The sequence below is a fragment of the Hippocampus comes genome, unplaced genomic scaffold (assembly GCF_001891065.2).
Source record: "Hippocampus comes isolate QL1 unplaced genomic scaffold, H_comes_QL1_v1.1 scaffold174, whole genome shotgun sequence".
In the NCBI taxonomy this organism is placed as follows: Eukaryota; Metazoa; Chordata; class Actinopteri; order Syngnathiformes; family Syngnathidae; genus Hippocampus; species Hippocampus comes.
Window position 1 is genome coordinate 1,226,073 of NW_017805983.1, and position 17,251 is coordinate 1,243,323.

The following is a 17,251-nucleotide window of genomic DNA, read 5'->3' on the forward strand; positions in this document are numbered from 1 at the left end:
CACTTCTTTCATTGGAAAAATCTCGCGGCACACCACTAGCTGAAAATGTGAAAAAAAAAACGCTTATTTGAATAATTAATGTGTTATATTGTTACTATAAACGTTTTTAGCATTGAAGAATGACATTATAACAGCTTGAATTGGAATCAAATGAACACGAAGAAAAAAGTATTTTCACATCTTTCATATTTATTGTTTCACCGTCGTCCTGCATTCATGCATCACAAATTTGCTTGTCTCTCGTCTAAACACAAGGCAATTGGCTAGCTGTTGCTTCTCCCTAGCGGTATGGGAGGGTACTACACGATTAATTTCTGGGCAATAGACTGCATAGGCATACAAATTGAATATTTTCCCGCGGCACACCTGACAATGTATTGCGGCACACTGGCGTGCCGCGGCACAGGGGTTGAAAAACACTGCAGTAGAAGACAACATTGTTTTGATTGGGGAAGAAAACAGCAGTCTCAGTCTGTCACGGAGATAGACCCAACGTAGCAAATGATATGAAAGCGCCAATCAATGTTTCTTGAGACCAAAACAAATGAAAGAGATGATATTTTGGTGATTCATAGCACAGTATGGTATAATGTTAATGGTTCGGCCCACTTGACATCTACCGAGTCCGTATGTGGCCCACAATGTGAAATGAGTTTGACACCCCTGTTCTAGACTATTTTGCATGGTCGTTACAAGTCACAAAAATGTATTGTGTTGAACAAAGGATGGTGAGATTTTTATTTTTTTTTTTTAATTAGTGTAGCGTCATGTTGTGCCAATGCAAAATCCAATGGTTTACCTGCTGAAAAGCTCATCCCACTTGAGAATCTCTATGTCCTGGTACTCTGATTTGTCAAGCAAACAGTCGCATAGTGTTGGGTTGATTCTCACGTAACTGGTTGGGGGGGGACAAAAACAAAAAACAAACACAAAATGAGTGCCTCGTTTCCAGTCGCGACGTGCAACTGGATGGCAAGGAACATGCTGCCTTGTTAGGCTTCCATGGTCTAATCCGGTGCATCTCCCTTACTGCTAAACATCAATTTATGTGGCACATGAAACGACAAAAGACACCATTTTGAAAAAAAAAAGAAAAAAAAAAAAAAGGACAGAAATGCCCCTTCAGATTCGGAGTCACATTTTAGCATTTTATCCGATTACTGCAGCATCACATGCCCCAGGGATGTGAATGTCGGTGCCCTTTCACCACGGAACTATATTGAACCCTGAAGCAAGCCTATGCCCCTGACTAAGGTTCTATTCTACCAGCGTTTATTACTGACTGCCAGGAACAGAGTTTTCTTTCCCTCTTGCCTGTTGACTAAATGAACAATTTCAAGGATGTAAATATTGTACGTCATTTTCAATCAATCACCTTCAAAAATTGAAACGGTATGGTGGAAGTGAAATCTAAAATGTACTTACTTCTTATTCGTTTCATCCACCAAGTCATTCTTCTTCACATACTCAGTGACAATGTTTCTCACCTCAGCAGGCTGGAGTGCCACGCCTTTCCTGTGGGAGCACCAGAGAACATCATTTCTGAATGGATCAGAGACAAGGCGTGACTGTCGAGGTATCAATCATTTTGACATGCACTCCCATGACCCCATGCTGACCTGCTACCAAGGGTTTCAAGAGCTTGGCTCTAACTAGGGCAGAATAACCGGAAAGGATTCAGAAGAGACGCGAGAGCAACATTTCTGCTCTAAAGAAGAGAACTCGTCAACTCTTTTTGAATTTCAATTGACATGACACTCCAATAAATTATCCTTCGAACTATTTTCGTGCCCAGCGTATCACATTCAGGGCATTCTGAGCACAGTACACCATGCTTGACATTGCAGAAACAGAAATAGACTCGCTGGGGTCCGTGCATGACATTGGTAGGTAAACTGCAAGATCTCCCCTTGCGGATGATGTAGTCAGCTTGGCAGTTTGAGACCGCCTTGCACCCCGATCGTATACTAGTGTGCTATTAAAATATTTTAAAGATGATAATGATTACTATTTGTTCAATTAATTGATTTCGACAACGATTCAGATGGATTGTTCCATGCTGGTGGCATATTTTTGAATTAAATTCGATGACTTTCACCACGCACGTCCGCAGAATGTCATATTTGTCTGCCGGAGCCTGACACCACCTGCACCTCAAATTAGATCTGGTTAATACGAGTTCAAAATTAGTCTACTTTTTGCAACCAAATTCACAGGCACGCTGAACTAGACCAGTGGCATGAAAATGATGATCCGCCCGTTTTGATGCCAAGCGCAGACTACTTTCAGTTTCCAAATTGTCAGATGACTCAGGGGCGAGGCAACTCCGTGTGTTGGAACGCACAGAGAGGAGCAACACAGCCTGAAAAACGGTACACTAAACTTGCGCTGGCACGAAAATGAAGGTACGGCTGTTTTTTATGCCAAGTGCACACACGGCAATCTACCACGAAAAGGTCCCTAAATTATGTTATAGTAGCACTTCATGTTATGTACGGACACATCTCGTTCACCTTAGCGAGGGGCTTGGCTTTGGTTAGAAACTCGCAGGGATGGGAGGTACGTGGACTTACATTGCAAATTCTCCCTTAAGAGTATGGCTGTGCCCACTGAAAATACAATTTTGACATGGACCAAAATCTCAGAGCAAAGTTTTCACCGATCTGCGCCATGAAGAACCAAACAGTGAAGGTAAAAGCAGCTTTTGACATCACATTTTGCAGATTGACAAAATAACACTAAAGAGACCTTGGAGATATCTAAGAGGATTTACTTTGAAGTCACCCAAGACTTTGATTTCCAAGGAATCTCATGGTTTAGAGTTAGACAATACTGAAGGATGCAACGCACAATTTCATACACGCTGCACCTTGTACGTAACCTATTGAGTGATTCAGCTGGTAAAAGTAAAGCAATAAAAGATAAGTCATTTAGACACGTTCGTACACATACTAAAAGAGCAGTTTGCTGTGGTAACTTTATTCCAACCCGCCCTCGGAAAGTTGTTTGGTGGTTAAAGTACACCACGGCATATCCCAGGCAGAGTCTGAGCCAAATTCAAGGAAATACGAAACATGTGGACACTTGCTGACTCATAAGCTTTCTGAACCCATAGGGACGTGTTCTATTAAGCGTCGCATTGGGGAGTGAAAATACACATCTGCACACACTTTTTGTCTGCATCCTGAAAAAGAGGCTGCAGTCGAGCTGACACCGAGTATAAAGGGGTGATCTCAGGAGGATGATAAAGTGTTTCTACGAGTGGAACCTCTTCAATGTCTGTCTCCTCAGGAATGGAGAAGCGTAGTCTATGAATGACACACATTGAGGAAACAAATTAAAAAGGGTTTTCAGCTCGAATGGAGGTGTCTGTAAATGGCAAGCTCACTCTGGGCTTTTCCAGTCCACCTCGACAATGCTCTCCACGCCCTTCGTCAATTCTTTCACACGTACAATACTGTGCTGCTGCTGCATGACATGCAGGAACTTGGAGAGCTGTATGAAGATTCGAGTTCAAAGAAAAGTTTGTGGGATTCCAACAGACTCATAACATCACCAATGTGCAAGTTGACACATATACCTTTTTATAGCTGGACTTTTTTATATCTAGCTGTTTTCCGCTCGGGCTGGGAAAAAAAAAATGCAGAATGTGTTGGGTAAGTACGTAATTGAATTCCTCTTGAGTGCTTTGTGAGTAATTGCCGAGTCTTTACCAGCAGGAAAACATGTGGTTGCGGAGAAAAGTGCTTGTCAGCAGAGGGAGCTCTGATTTCTTCACCTTGCTTTTGAGAGCAAGGAGGAAACACTGCCAAAGTAAAGCATCCATGACCTCTGTGGAAAAACAAACAAACAAACAAACAAACAAACAAAAACCATGGTGACCCGGGTTTGTGTTAATTTCGCCTTTCACCACTTCAGAAAATACCATGATCAAGTTTCATCAAAAGAACACTATCATGTGGTCAGGAAACAGCTCCGCATGCGTCACAGCATGCCTGGCAACCAATGACTTAATTTTCTACATTTGAAAGGAATCTTGCTCACTGTCTTGTGTGAAGCTGAGGCGCATTAAAAGAAGAGAGGTTATGGCAAAGACAAATACACACAGTGGCACACCTAAAGCATATTACAGAGCTGGCAACCTATAAAAATTCATTTGCAGAACAATTTAGCCAAATTTCAATATTTTTTACATTCCACCAGGAACTTTACAGCGGGGCTGCAAAATGGGAAAGTGACTTGTATATCAAGCCACACAACACACGCATGGACAAATTGGTACAGAACAATATGCGTTGATGCGGCAAACACATGCACACAAACACAACAAACATGTCTGTTGTAGCACTAAATCATTATTTATAAATAAAGTACAGTTGCCGTAGAATGTGAATTTCATTCTTTTTTTATTTACTGCCAACTTTGTTAATGACGATGGCTGTTAGACAGTTGTAATAAAAAAAAAACTGCACTTTCCACATCATTTTGGATTGATGGTTTGCCTTTTCTTTTCAAGAACAGTGCCTAATTTTCAGTGAACCCATCGTAATATGGTTATTGTATTGTGAAAGATAGCTGGCAAAAATGTTGAGATGTGAAATTTTCTCCATGTCGCACAGATTTAGTGGAGGGAATTCTGAAAAGTTCTAAATAGCACTCAGGGCAAAACCTTCAGGATTTTCCAGTCAACAACAAAAATGTCAGGAAAAGCCAACTAGTATACCTGACTTTTATCAATCCATACATTATCCTAGCCGCTTATCCTCACAAGGGTCGCGGGCGTGCTGGAGCCTATCCCAGCTGACCTCAGGCTACACCCTGGACTGGTTGCCAGCCAATCATAGGGGACACAAACAACCATTCGTGCTCACAATCACACCTACGGACAATGTAGAGTCTCATCTGAACTTTATTTGGGGTAAATCAGAGGAACTTGAAGGAGGTGCGAGCTGACTTCCATTTAACATGAATTTGAAGATGTTTTATATTCACTGGGCATTCCGAAGTTTTGGGGTGAAAGCTTCACTTTTCCTGACTCGGGCTGTTTGTGGATGAACGGGAAACAAGGACTTATATTTTGCGTACTAGTCCAAAGTTTAGACATATTTTCTGATGTTAGTGAATGAGAGTGTGCACAAAATGTGAACATGTTTTTGAGAAGATGGCCAAAATCCGGTACCTTGTGGTGACCTCTGATCTTCCTGGGCCTCATCCCCTTCCTCATTGCCCTTTTCAACTTCCCCTTCCGCCTGCTCAGCAACAGCAGGGCAGACTTGATCTTTGACCGGCTCGCTTGCTTGCTGGTCCTGCACTGCACTCTGCTCACCTTCCTCCTCTACCTCCTCGCCTTCTTCTTGCTCATCAGCCACATATTTACCATCAATCGCATCAGGTGGTTGCCCCTCCGCCTCTGGGAAAGTGGGAGGACCAGACTTATCTCCAAAAGCCCTGAATAACAAATTCAAAGGGACATATGGAAGACAGACTTTTTAATTGCTTGTTGACAAATGCAGTGGTGCCTTGAGATAAGAGTTTGATTTGTTCTATGATTAAGTTCGTAATGCAAAACACCCAGACTGCATGTCATCTTTCCTGAATGAATGAATGCAATTGCCATTAATCTTTTCAAAATACATGATATAGTTGAAAACAAATGTCAGTGGGACTGACTGTTAACCACTGCCATATCGAGTTTCTCCGCCTATGATTTGACAGCAAGGCTGTTTGAAGATCTGCAAATTTCAAGAACTCCACAGCCTGAAACACTGCCACGACCAAAATAATCAGTTCACTGTACTGCACAATGACGTTTTCAATGTGGTGAAGGTATTTGTGTATATATGGCAATGTGCGAGATCTTGGGCTGTACAATTAATCTGATTTCAAGTGATTGTGATCACGATTTTGGCGGTCACAATTAAATCAACCTGATTGTTGGTGATATTTTTGTTCATGCTTCAGCTTTGCTGCACGTCGAAACAAGCACTTTCCTAACCAGTAGTCAGACAACCACGAGGGGCCAAACACATTTTAAAAGCTTTATTAAGATGCATAAAAAACAAGCAAGGAGAGCCTTGCAGCGGGAGTCTTATGAGAGTGGGTCATGTCGAGCGAACAAAGTACATGTTTATTCAGTCAGCCCTTGATAAAGTTTAAATCCTTGGGTACATTTGACTTTTTTTTACATTTTAAAATGAAAGTCTATTAATTTTTTTTATTTTTGACTGAGGCGGCACGGTGGGCGATTGGTTCACACATTCGTCTCACAGTGCAGAGGGGTAGGGTTCGATTCCAACTCCAGCCTTCCTGTGTGGAGTTTGGATGTTCTCTCCGTGCCTGAGTGGGTTTCCTCCTGCATTCCAAAAAACAGGCTAATGGAACACTCCAAATTGTCCCTAGATGTAACTGTGAGTGCGAATGGTTGTTTGTCTATGTGTGCCCTGCGATTGGCTGGAAACTAGTTCAGTGTGTACCCCACCTACTGCCCAAAGACAGCTGGGATCACCTCCAGCACGTCCCGTGACCCTCACGAGGCAAAGCGGATTAGAAAATGGATGGATGGATGCATGGATTTTGGACTGAAAATAACATTTATTGTTTGTTGAAAAAAGTGCAATAAAAATAGAGATGTTTTCCCTAATATAATTGTAATTAATAATCAAGATTACACTATTGATCAAAAATAATCATGATTATCATTTCATCATGCAGCCCGAGTGAGATGCATCCACCACAAATACAGATCCACACAATGACAACTGTGTGAAGTGTAACGTATGAGGTATGACATCCACGAGTGAAAATGTTTTTGTCTTTTAGGCTCTGCTTCCACAAGCAATGTCTGTCTTATCGCACAACCATAGCTCCACAGCCGGTTGTCTTGGCAATAACAGGCCAGTAGCTAGTTTAATGGGGCAAGTTGCGCTCGGGCTCCCCTTCCACCCCTCAAAACAGGGTAATTTCAGCTAGACAAGAAATAAACAGATATGTCACTAAGACACCTGTGACCTCCTATGTTGAATTAAAAGATTGAATCAATATAATGGACGGATGGATGGATAGATTATCACTGCAAGTTACACTGCGATAATCAATGTCACTGAAAATGCTGTGTAAATATTCTTAATATAATCACATTACGACAAAACTGTGTTTGCTATGAAATTGCTGCTATTCCTTTTAACTAAACATACAACAGTATCAACGGTGCTATCACTGACCACTACAAGCAGGGACATCGGCTGAAAAGTGCGATTGATAATATGTTGAAAAAAGTATTTCATGCCAATTATCTCTTCCCGCTGTGGACAATCTATTCCAACAGCAATCATTGAAGCTGTGGCCGGCGGAAGGAAGCCACTTACCAGAGATGATCCATGTATGTGTGCAAAATACACACTCCTCTTCCTTTCATGCCCACACGGAGCATTTCTGCACTGGAAATTGCAGCAGTGCCAATTGCAACAGGAGCTCTGGAATCATTACAGAGAGTTCTGTCAAATAAGCAACTCTTATAAAAAAACAAACCAAAAAAAAACTCACATACTTATTATTCACAAGTGTAACAGCACACGGGCCACCCTGTGTTACATCTGGGAGTCCACCGGAAGGCACCACTACACCTGGAAGCATGAGATCTGTGGACATGAAGATGGATGCAATGTCCCGATCATTCAAATAAAATCTAAAAATCTGTTTAGCTCTTCAAAAAGAATCTTACCAGCTCCTCCGATCAACTTGTGAAGAACAGGGGGCCATGTCCTGAATGTAGGCAGGGCAGCAGGGCAGCGCCAAAGCATATAAACTATTACAATATGAAAATGCACGTTTTAATTGAGCTACTTCAATTTTAGCATTCCATTATTTTCATGTGGCTTAGCAGCCTTTTAATTACCTGTTGGATAAAGTTGTTTCTCCAATTCAAAGAAGAGCGGGTTCTTATGACCAAAATATAATGTCACAGAGTCTCCCTTGTGCACATAAATCTTCACAACATTGAATTCCTCTTTGTTCGGGACCAGCTCTGTTAATTCATCCGAAGTCAGAGAAGGGAAGGCTACTGCTATGTCAGCCTTGAGCTTTCTCCTAAATGAAATCCACAGTGTTATTTGAGTGAGAGAATGCAGTCGTCCACAATTCACTTCATGCAAGAGGTCAGTAAGTGGAACATTCAATAGTAACTACAAATAAATAATTTGTTTATCGTAAATTAGCCAAAATGCGTCCCCCTCCCAATAAATGAACACATTTAATTAGCCGACTGTAGCAGTTTTGGAATTATTTGAGACTCATTGGGAAAACCTCAAACTACAGCAATACTTTTTGACTAGCATCTGCTGAACATACTTTCACTAGTGACGGTGACTGGCAAACGGGCTTTTGACTTTTTGTGGACTAAATGACAGGTTAGCTATTGATATTTAGCAACAAGCGCTGCAGTCTGTCGCTGTCACTCACCTGTCGGAGCCCTTCATTACGGTGTTGGATTTTACACGAAACGGTTTTGCAAACATCTTATGAGGAAAATGAATTAAAATAAATTGGGAGGAAACACTATAGAATATATTACATGCTAGTATGGAAAATACAATGATTAAAAACTATTTTATCAGCCACTGGTGCGTTGCATTTAACCGTCCCACGCGTATTGACTTCCTCCGTGAAACAAGTGGAGGGTCTTTATGTTCCGCTAGGAAAGACACGCAAGCCACGGTCAAAAATAGCACCGGTCCAGCCACAAGCGCTTCGCAGTCTCGATTTTAGAGACTACAGTGTGTGGTATGAGCCATGACTGTTTTGTGCGTTTGAAGTCGCTACTAACACTGAATGTTGTTTTTCGAGTGAGGGTATTTCATTTCATTTCATTGAAATCTGTGTGTGGTTTTGAGCTGCAAATTTGGAGCCAGCTGTGGCTTATCTAAATTAAAAGCTGTTTCGATTCTCATTTACTCCTTTGTGACAAGTGATTGCTCTCTGTCGGATACTAAAACCCAATCTGACATCATAGGTTATTCCCTGCAAAGACATCATGTCTGTTTGCTGGAGTTGTGAGACAAGTTTGGAAAGTGAAGGCATGTCAATTCAGATTCATCTCATGCTCTTTAGCAGTGCGTGAGAAAGTAGGTCTCCAGTACTGAAGAGCAAATGTTTCTTGTGTCCTGGGACAAATGTTTCTCGAATACTCAACTTCCTTCCTTCAGGTCCACAGGGAACAGTGGCAAAGTAGGACATTACTCATGATTTTAGTGCAGGAAACTAAGCAAGAAGATAGTTTAGGATGTGTATATTTCCTAATTTGAACAAAATAAACCCATCATCTGGCAAAAGATGTTGTTTTCATGTGCATCCACTTTGATTGTTCCCTTGTGGGTGATGGCCAGCACTTTACACAGGCTCCCTTTGAAAATAGATCTCGTGTTCTGAGCTCTGCAGCTGAAAATCACTGCTTTGTTGTTGAGATTTTTGTCTTTTCCCTGTAACTGTGTTATGAAATCATGATACTTGAACTTCTCAATATGATCTATGGCTATTATTCTCAGATTATTCTTGAAAGCAATACGAGTAATGCATTGGGCTTTAAGTCATCTGGGCTCAATTACTAGTTTACAGGTACAAGTTATACATCCACCTCCGGTCAGGTCATCGTCATCCTTTACCGTGTGCACTAATAATGAGCAACAGATGAACATAACAGATTTTCTTGTGATAGGAGAGCAAAAGGAATGCTCTGACAAAACCACGTGTCGATAATGCCTTTACGCATAACCCATGAGATTTCGATTCTGGGTCCTGCTTTTTGAGAGAGACCCAATGTTATCTGTAAAAGATAGAGGCGTTCCATTAGGGAAACACAACCCTACATTTACAACTTCAATGAAATCTAAATAATTTATCTCAAACCGTCTTTTGTCTTAATTTCATTGCGTATGTCTGGGACACACGGCTTCCAGTCCTTTGTGGGTTCATCATTATTAGACATTTTTTTTGGGTCCAATCAGATTTCAGCTTCAATGTGTTGCCGATCAGATCAAGAGACTACCGGTAGTTTTGTTTCCCCACAGAGCCATCACAACTTTAAACACTCACTTAAAACAACAGCACCACAAGATTAAGTTAGGAACCCCATTCTGTTTTTATTAAGGATTATTGCACTCATCTGTCACCGGCATGCACTTTATGTAAAATATAATTTTAAAGTGCCTCTCATTGCTCCGTGCAGTTTTGCACTTTTTCTTGGTTTTCTTTCTTCTTTAGACTCTCATATTGGTGGTGGCTGAAGTTGCAGGAGGGGAACAATTTAATTTACAGGGTCCGTAAGTGCAATGAATCTACTTTCAAGTCAATTTAACTTACGGTACAGTCAGGACTGCCCCTCCCTAAATGCAGACCACACACTATGCGTTGAGCCTCATCCTCCATAGAGTGGCCACATATTGCGTGAGGGAATGCCTTTGCGCAAATAGCCAGTGGATTAGGATATGTGCAATGGATGCGGATATGCACATACATTGTGCATAAGCACTTTCGTCAGGTGCCCAAAATTAGCACAATGTGTTTAAGGAACTAGAGATGGTTTCTCAACATCAAGACCTCCGGTCAGGTCATCGTCATCCCTTACCGTCAACCTTTCATGAGCTTGCCAAGTACGGTCTTCCTAAGAACGTACTTCCTAAGAATGTAAGTCACTTCAATTGGAAAGGTTGTATAGTCGTTTATTTCCCTCTGACTGGAATAGTTCCATGACAGCGGCACGAAATGCAGCTTGGGATATTTTCCGAGCCAAGACTTCACAAGTATCCAACTGATGCATCCCTGGTTTTAGCTAGCAGACAAGAACATCTGGGTGTTTTATGTGCTCTTGATTTATGTGTATTTTCAATTGGAATAGTACTTGGGTCGCAACTGATGATGCTTCTTGAGATCACAAGGACATAAGAACAGACTAAAACTGCAATCAAGACAAAGATTGCGGCAATGTCGAGACTCGATATCTGAGCAATCAGAGGGAATGCTCTAAACGGCACTCGCAGAGTAAGACTTGACATGTCTAACGCATTGATTCCCAACCTTATTGACCCAAGGCACAGACTTTTAGTTCGAAATATCTCACGCTCCCCAGCCCCACCCGCCTCCATGATATATGATATATTGATATATTTTCTGCCAACTAATACAAGACAATTTATTTGTTCTGTCTGTTACTATAAGTTTCTGGTCTAGGTAGATGGGCAAGGATACACTATTTGTCATTCGAAATAAAAACATTTCTGACCAATTTAGTGACATTTGATCATTTCCCGCGGCACAAGTTTATCGCTCTCATGGAACACTGGTTGGGTGTGAATGGTTCTTTTTGTATGTGTGCCCTGGTCAAACGATACCACAAATTGGGAGCGAGCAAGAAGTAAAACAAATAAAAAACAAGAGAAAGCTCATGCTTCACTTGAAGGTGGATACATTCCATCCACACATTTTCTAATCCGCTTAGCCTCACGGGGGTTGCGGGCGTGCTGGAGCTTAGCCTAACTGTCTTTGGGTAGTAAACGGCGGACACCCTGACCACACTAGAACTGATGTGTGTGTGTGTGTGTGTGTGTGTGTGTGTGTGTGTGTGTGTGTGTGCGTGTGTGTATGTGTGTGTGTGTTTGCGACACACGATCTGGGCTGCAAAGTAGTCTCCAAGTGCCCACTTCACATTAGATAACTTCACAACATCCGCAAGTGGAGATACAATTGCACTTCCTTACAAATGCATTTTGCTCGTGCCAATTTCAACCTTCTACAAAAATACCAAAAAACAGAAAACTCAACCCATGAGTGCAGTGAGGCTACACTTTGCGCGAGACTTGCGCTTGGCAGGAAAATAGGGCCCTCGGTTTCAAATAACATTTTCAGGACAAAGAATAAACACATTCTGATATTTACAGCAATATTCCTTTCTGAATAACATTGATTAAACGATGCTCTCGATCACCCCACAACGGTGAGTGTAAGTTGATCATCAAAGATTTCCAACAGGAAAATGATGACCTTTAAAAAGGCATCCTGTTGTTTCCAAACTACTTTTAAAGCATGGAATCACATGCAGGGTTGTGTTGTTTGTTTTTCAAGACTACTTCAGGAAACACACTTCTGTGGTTTGTCATCAAAACTTGTGATTTGTTTCACACAAGGCAACATAATCAAGTTTTTGTCATTCAGTGTTTCCTCTGTATTTCATAATCATCATTTGTGTTCTTTTGCCAAAGGTTAGGTTTTTATTTTTCTTGTGTTCTCCTGCCTGAAATTCTTCAGCTCAGCCAGCTCCATCCAGAGGCTTCCCTGATCTCCCCAAATGAAATTTAGATTTGCGCAAATATGCGTTTGATAGATTATTGATTATTATTGCTGAGATCTAGTCATGTGTCTTACTGTTGCGACGTGTAGTTCAGAAGACTTTGAGAGGATTTGGAAAAGGCCCTATCATCTCACACGTGCTCACAAAAAAACTTGAAGAGTTTTTAGGCACAGCCCGGTTTTGAGACTGAAATTTCACAAAGACTGAATTTTACAGGGGCACTAGTACAACTAGATTTCCCCATTGCGCTCTTGGTAGAGTTTCATATCTTTACGGTTTTGTGAGAGCGTGTTAATAGGTTGTTGGTTGGGACACGTCACAGCAAAGATCAAAAGAACACGTTTGATATTGTCGTAAGGCCAAGACGAGGAAAGGACTGATCGAAAACAGCTGAGATAACCACCTAAAACTTAACGATCCAGATGATGGGAGCGCACAGAGACGCCAGTTAAAAGTCTAAGATTGCCTATTTTATTTTTTCGGCTGACACTTGTGAAAATTGCTATGCGTAAGCCCAGTTTGAATTGTTTACTGTATGAACCTGTTTATTTCCCCTGCGTTTGCGCGGTCAACTCAGTATGCGGTATTTGTTGCAACCATTTTTGTGCCAAATCTTCATTGCTCACTTATGATGGTGGCATTGTGTGACCAGGCTGCTCATCAGCATGCGCAAGAGGTGCTAGGCTGACAATTTGTTAAAAACAAACAAGAATGCTTTTTTTTCCTCATGCCCTGGTGTAATCGATGAAATGTTTGATCTAAGTCTGGAATTTACCAATCCATCCGAAACAACAAACAAGAGTTTTTGCCAGTGGCATCTAAACTGTGCGGCATGCCAAGTGTAGATTTGGCACGTTTTATGTTTCCAACACTAATTCTCAGTTGTGCTGTGAATCCCACATGTGGGTGTTCTTTACAAGTCTCCTTGAAAAGGAAATGAGAAGGCTTTCACCTGCTGTAAAATACATTAGCACCACCCCAAAAAAATGTCCAAACATTTTAGTAATGTGGAAAAATGTTGTGTTGGCTCAGAGAAATTTGATGACTGTTCAAATTAATCAGATGAGTCTTAAACTGTCGGAGTTATCTCCATAGTTGAGTGATTGCCATTTGTAATTTGTTGTTTTGGCAAAAACAACAAAGCACTCACTGACCTTTTGGTGGTGACCTCTTAACATTTGGTAATTATACTATAGGGGTCAGAAAGAAAGATCCTTGGTTGTGCGAAACTGAATCCTCTTCCATTCCAAAAGAGGGATTTAGTGTTGCTTTTCTTTGCATATACCTGTCCACTCCAATTGGGTGTCCTCCAGTTTATACGCAGATCTTTTTTGGACAGATTTAAATCAATAGCAGTTTTCCATGTTTAGCATCCACGGAACCTCCATCCCCACATCTGCTTCAGGGCCAGATTTGGTCAGCGTTAAGACTTTAATGTGGGAAGTCCAAATGTAGGGAGTCACAGGGGCATTGCCTGAGATGCTTCAGGCAGCAACCAGGAAATGGACCAAATCTGTTCAGTTTATGTCCAAATGTGTGTTCCCCAGAAAAGTCAAAATGTTGAGAAGAGAGAAACTTGAGACATGAGTGAGCTTTATCGGAATGAACCTACAGCTTGCATCTTTTGGTGAATTTATTGGATTCCCAGCAGGTACATTTTGTTCTGAAGAATATGGTGTACATATTTTGGAGAACTTATCATCCCCACCGCATGTGCCAACATTTTGCAGAAGACACAAACAGGTATTTATTCATAAATATGACAACAGTGTGGGAAAATGCCTCAGGATCATTATAGAAATCAATTAATTGAATGAATTTACATCATCATCTTAAAATATTTTAATAGCTCTCCATGATAGTGTGGCACAACTATGGAAGGACGGTCTCACACAGACGGACGACCATTGGTGAAAGACGGTCTCCAAGTGCCCATCCACAGCAGACAACTTTACATCATCCGCAAATGGGGATTTTCTTGCAGTTCCTTTTACCTCTAAATGCACTTTGCGCGCGCCGATCTCCTGCATGGACTCCGGTGAGGCCTTCTGCCATGTAGGCCATGTCCTTGTCTCTGTACTCAATTGAAAAAGGAATGAGCTGGGAGCCACTACAATTGGCCGGGAGTCGGCTGTGTTTCCTCCCACAACGGGGCACACACCCTCTTCTGTGTGCACTACTGAAGCAAAATACCAAAACAAAGACAACTCCCCTCATGCACACAGTTAGCCTGCACTTTGCGCTAAACTTGTGCTGGGCATCAAAAAAGGACCTTATAGTATGTGTCCCTATGATAAATTCGTCAAACAGTACTTGTCTCATATTCTATTTTGACAATCACCCTCAACTTACTGGGAAGTCTGTCTCGAACACTTTTGTACTGCGTTCCTCAAAACAAGCCCCCCCCCCCGACATACGCGCATGCACACACACACACGCACACACACACACACACACACACACGCACACGCACGCGCACGCGCACGCACATGCACATGCACACACGCACACGCACGCACACACACACACACACACACACACACACACACACACACACACACACACACACACACACACACATACACACAGACACATCCCTTTCGTGACACCTGTGTCTATAGCCTCGCTATGCTTGCTGAGACAGTTGCAAGGTTGTTGCTGGTGAGAGGCCCACCTTTCACCAGCTGCATGCCCTACAGTACTTTTAAAAGTGACAGACTACCCTGAGCTAACTAAAGTTTTAAAGCAAGCAGGCCTTCTTGTGTGGAGTTTGCATGTTCTCCCTGTGCCTGTGTGGGTTTTCTCCGGGTACTCCCGTTTCCTCCCACATTCCAAAAACATGCGTTGCAGGTCAATAGAACACTCTAAATTGTCTCAACTCAACTGTATTTATAGAGCACTTTAAAACAGCCATCACTGTATACAAAGTGCTGGACATGGAGCAACGATCATATATACAACAATAAAACAATAAATCAATAGCAAAGACGGTAGAAAGAACCAAACAGTAAAACTAAGATCAAGTCTGAGTCATGCTGAGTCAAATGTCAAAGAATACAAATGAGTTATGAGGCGGGTTTTAAAGATGGGCAGTGAGGGTGCTTGCTGAATGTTCAGTGGCAGGTCATTCCAAAGAGAGGGACCAGCATTGTCCCAAATTGTCCCTTGTTGTGACTGTCGGCACGACTGGTTGTGTGTCTATGCATGCCTTGCGATTGGCTAGCAACCAATTCAGGGTGTATCCCACCTACTGGCCGAAGACAGCTGGGATAGGCTTTAGCATGCCCGCGACCCATGTGAGGATGAGCGAATTAGAAAATGGATGGATGGATAATGGATGTATATGCATATGCATGAAGGTATTTTTTTAAATAATGTAAAACAATATCAGATGCAGAGGGAAATGTAGGGTGTACATTCAGAATGTCACTGCATCATCACTTGTCATTTCGAATGTGGCCTTAAAAGCACCCCTACTAAGGCCAAATTGAAAAAGCTAAAGACAAGGAAATAAGAACAAGATAATTATGAACACTTTTTTCAAATGCATTTTTGCAAATGCATGTCTCAGAATTTAAACTGATTTCCGAAGGCAGACTGTGTACTTATACGTGACAGCTGCTTCAATATGCAGGGAGGGTGGAATACATCTGCTTCTGTTTACCCCTATTAGTGAATGAACACAAATTATGTGGCCCAGGCACCAGCACAAACTTGCTGTTAACCTTTCACCAACCCTGAAAACTGTAATTAACGAGGTGAGCACCCGCATGGAGCAGGAAACGAAAACAAGGAAAAATATGTGCCGAAGTCGATTGTGAACAATTAACTAGACCTTACACCTTTTGCTTGTGGAATGAATCCCTTCAGATTGCTTCACTCCAAGCTGTACCTTGAGTGACGATAAGGCAATTCCCATAAAGGTAAAACTACGCAGATGTCCGCACCATCACACAGATGGGACTGATTGTACATGGCTCCAGGTGATATGCTATGGTGCAAAAAAAAAAAAAAAAAAAAAAAAATACATACATGAACAAATGTGCTATTATGAGGTTAGGGTGGGTGGTCTGTGTTTTGTTGTGTGGGTGCATTAGGAGGTGGGGGGGGGGTTACAACATACAGTATACTGTATAGCAACAACATATTCCATTCAGTACGAGGCAGTGATTCAACTGGACAAGCATGGAGGCTGTGCGAGATCAAAATGACAGGTATCGTGCAGGATGTGGGAGGTAGCATTTCTCGTCCTCATGAGGCGAGTGGATCTACAATTAGTACTTGTCCCACCTCTGACATTGACCTAAGATGTGGACTGCACCCTTGGGAGCAACTGCCCTGCAATATGAACATTCTGAGGCTGTCTTTGTGAATCAAGCCCTGTTTACTAGCAGTATAACAACGTCAGAGGCATCCAGGAGTTTTTTTTTTTTTTTTTTTGACAAAGCTCGTGAGCTTGTCTGCATCACGCTCTATTGAAAATGAGCTGAGTTCTCGCAAGATTGGCAAGAACATTTTCAACAAACTGGAGCATCTGGAGTGTCTGTTGTCGGATCACAGTGAATTCACTGCCAAGGTATCATGAACCTGCCTCGTGGTCACAACAAGAAATCAGAAAAAATCTTCACTGTTGAGGCGATGACTTAGTTCACCAGGTTTGAGGTCCAGGCAAATGCCCCGAAAGGAGCATGGAGATGTTCTCGAGGAACTGAAGCCTCCTATCTGCTTATGAGGCTGAGCAAAATCCCTGACAATGTGCCAGAAGTTTAAAAACACTGACAGTTTTTCTGTCCATGTACGCCAAATTGTGGTTTATTTGTTTGGCTGGCAACAAACTGATGGGTAAAAGTCTTCCTTCCAGTGTCTTCAACAGCAGCACCCTGGTTGAGTGCAACCACTCCATCAATTAGCTTC

General features: G+C 42.0%; 1 protein-coding gene across 3 annotated transcripts in view; it reads right to left on the reverse strand.

Annotated features, from left to right (window-relative positions):
• eif2d (eukaryotic translation initiation factor 2D) overlaps window positions 1-8,677 on the reverse strand; it is an 18,053-nt gene extending 9,376 nt beyond the window's left edge. Inside the window, exons 1-12 of one of the 3 annotated variants that reach the window (XM_019891613.1) lie at window positions 8,458-8,677; window positions 7,895-8,085; window positions 7,721-7,804; window positions 7,547-7,637; window positions 7,365-7,493; window positions 5,180-5,448; window positions 3,714-3,831; window positions 3,581-3,626; window positions 3,389-3,495; window positions 3,171-3,308; window positions 1,426-1,515; window positions 800-895 (exon numbers count right to left, since the gene is read on the reverse strand). In XM_019891613.1, coding sequence (XP_019747172.1) covers window positions 800-895; window positions 1,426-1,515; window positions 3,171-3,308; window positions 3,389-3,495; window positions 3,581-3,626; window positions 3,714-3,831; window positions 5,180-5,448; window positions 7,365-7,493; window positions 7,547-7,637; window positions 7,721-7,804; window positions 7,895-8,085; window positions 8,458-8,513 — 1,415 coding nt within the window. In that variant the 5' untranslated portion in view covers window positions 8,514-8,677. The remainder of the gene's footprint in view (window positions 1-799; window positions 896-1,425; window positions 1,516-3,170; window positions 3,309-3,388; window positions 3,496-3,580; window positions 3,627-3,713; window positions 3,832-5,179; window positions 5,449-7,364; window positions 7,494-7,546; window positions 7,638-7,720; window positions 7,805-7,894; window positions 8,086-8,457) is intronic. The other 2 variants (XM_019891611.1, XM_019891612.1) reach the window with 2 other exon arrangements.
• Window positions 8,678-17,251: the final 8,574 nt, after the last annotated feature.